A 2377-nucleotide genomic window follows, 5' to 3' on the forward strand; every position below is an offset into this window, starting at 1 on the left:
GTGTATATATATAAAACATTTTCCTCGTTGCAGTTCTCCATTTTGTTCGAGGTCAAGTTAGTGTCTGAACTACAATGATGACGACAATAGCTACCTCAGTGTTCTATTTTAGACATCTTTTTTAGAATACTTTTCTTCAATGCAAATTTTCATACATTTTTGGGTCAGGCATCCTGTATTATGTAAATAAGTACTGTCCTTTGTAGATATCAATTTTCAGACAACTAAATATAGAACTCTCATTCTCATTGCAGTTGTCCATCCAGTTTCGGGTCAAGCACTCTGTAATATATTTTAATGATGTCGTCCCAAGTAATACTTACTGTTCTCTGTATCTATTTTTAGACATCTAAATATACAACTCCCTCCCTCCTCGCAGTTGTCTATCCAGTTCCGGGTCAAGCCCTATGTCGTGACTGTGAATGACGATGATGACGAGAGTGGGGGCAGTGACATAGGAACCAACAGCCGAAAAGTTCTCAGAGAATTGGTGTCGCAGAGACTGGCCCAGGGATTCCAAATAGTGCAAAAGGTGTGCTGTAACTGTCATTTTGGATTGAATAGTTTAGGTCGCGCTAAATATGGTTCGAGATAATAGTACTAGGTAATTGGTGTTGCAGAGATTGGCCCAGGGATTGCGAATAGTGCAAAAGGTGTGCTGTAACTGTCATTTTGGATTGAATAGTTTAGGTCGCGCTATATATGGTTCGAGATAATAGTACTAGGTAATTGGTGTTGCAGAGCTTGGCCCAGGGATTGCGAATAGTGCAAAAGGTGTGCTGCAACTGTCATTTTGGATTGAGTAATTTAGGCCGTGCTATATATAGTTCGAGATTATAGTACTAGGTAATTGGTGTTGCAGGAAATGGCACAGGGGTTTCAAATAGTGCAAAAAGGGAACAAGTAAGTACGTGACAAAAATCGGCCATTCAATATACAAGTCGACTTAGCAGCACGCGATGGACAATTATGGCAGATATTGGTGCATACTAATCATAATCAAAGCGTGCGGAAAAGAAACCAGAGTGTGCGGAATGATACCTGGGTTCATGCCTGATTGAGGTTTTTCGTTTGCCTGATTTTGGTTCATGCCAGATTTTGGCAGATCCAGATATGCTTCAGAATAAAAACAAGTGTCAGAGAGATGGGTTCAGCACACCAAATAGTACAGATATTTCGATTTTTGTGGCCAGTTGTGACTGCATTAGGAGGTAACGAAGATTGTATTGGATATCGTGGTAGTTCCGATGTGTGTCGTTATGTATTGTAAGTTTAATCACAACCAGAATCTGACAGAGTTCGACAATATGCAATGTCATCATCTCATTCATACCTACACACGCGATCTATGTTATATCCCAAATTCAAGCCTTCAGCATACCTACACCACAAGATCTATCTTAAGCCCGGATCAAAACTCTCATTTTACGTACACTTTCGATCTTTCTAAAGCCCAAATCAAAGCCCACAGGCACCGTGGCCGGGGGTGGATCGCTAAACAGCAAGCAAAATGAGCGGGTCGAAGAGTACATGCTCAGTTGGGGACACCGCTACCATGTGCTGTCATACGATCCCCTAGATAACAATATAGAAGTAGGTAACAACTTGGATGAGTTCTTTTGTATGATCAAACAGCCCAAAGATATCAGCTAAGGTTACCGGCTATGTCAACCAGCCAATGCGAATATGTGCTCACCTTTCTATTTATAGATCAAATACTATACCAAGATACACGAGCGCAGGCCGGAGAAGTTTATGTGCTACTACATCATTCATTCAGTCCGAATCTAATTATTTACAATTCTAATTATAATTCAAATGATATACCCAAGTACGCGTGCGCAGTTCCGAGCGATTTATCTACCACACCAAATTATTACTCTGATTGTATATCCCACCTCTTTCTGTTCGATTCATAGATCACTTGCTACACCAAGATACTCGAACGCAGTCTGGGGGGGAGGGGTTACCACTACACATCTGGCACCCAACATATCTCATTCCCTCTCCATGTTACCTAGAGGTCAAATGCTACATCAAGATCCGCGAGCAGCTCGGTCTGAGGGGTTTACCTACCACCTACCACCTACCACCACACATTGCTCACTCATACTATATCCCATTGGTTTCTGTTCCGTCTATAGATCAAATGTTACACCAAGATTCGCGAGCGCAGTCCGGAGGGGTTTACCTACCACTACCGTCTGTGGCCAAGAGCACACCAGTGTTTCCAGGACGTAGAGATACCGTTCACAGTTGATGCACAGAACACAGGTAAGACAGACTATCGTGGCCTCGCCGTTTGGCGGTACATACAAGACACGAATATATATATATATATATATATATATATATATACACACACACACACACACAC

At 41.9% G+C, this 2377-nt stretch overlaps 1 protein-coding gene across 1 annotated transcript in view; it reads left to right on the plus strand.

Moving 5' to 3' along the window:
• Positions 1-300: 300 nt before the first annotated feature.
• The window catches only part of SARC_10599 (hypothetical protein), a gene marked incomplete at both ends in the record, with an annotated part of 9456 nt that continues 7379 nt past the window's right edge, over positions 301-2377 (plus strand). Inside the window, 4 exons of the mRNA XM_014295354.1 lie at positions 301-312; positions 380-532; positions 1453-1593; positions 2145-2274. Of these exons, the coding sequence (XP_014150829.1) occupies positions 301-312; positions 380-532; positions 1453-1593; positions 2145-2274 (436 nt within the window). The remainder of the gene's footprint in view (positions 313-379; positions 533-1452; positions 1594-2144; positions 2275-2377) is intronic.

Source organism: Sphaeroforma arctica (genome assembly GCF_001186125.1).
Source record: "Sphaeroforma arctica JP610 unplaced genomic scaffold supercont1.1316, whole genome shotgun sequence".
In the NCBI taxonomy this organism is placed as follows: domain Eukaryota; class Ichthyosporea; order Ichthyophonida; genus Sphaeroforma; species Sphaeroforma arctica.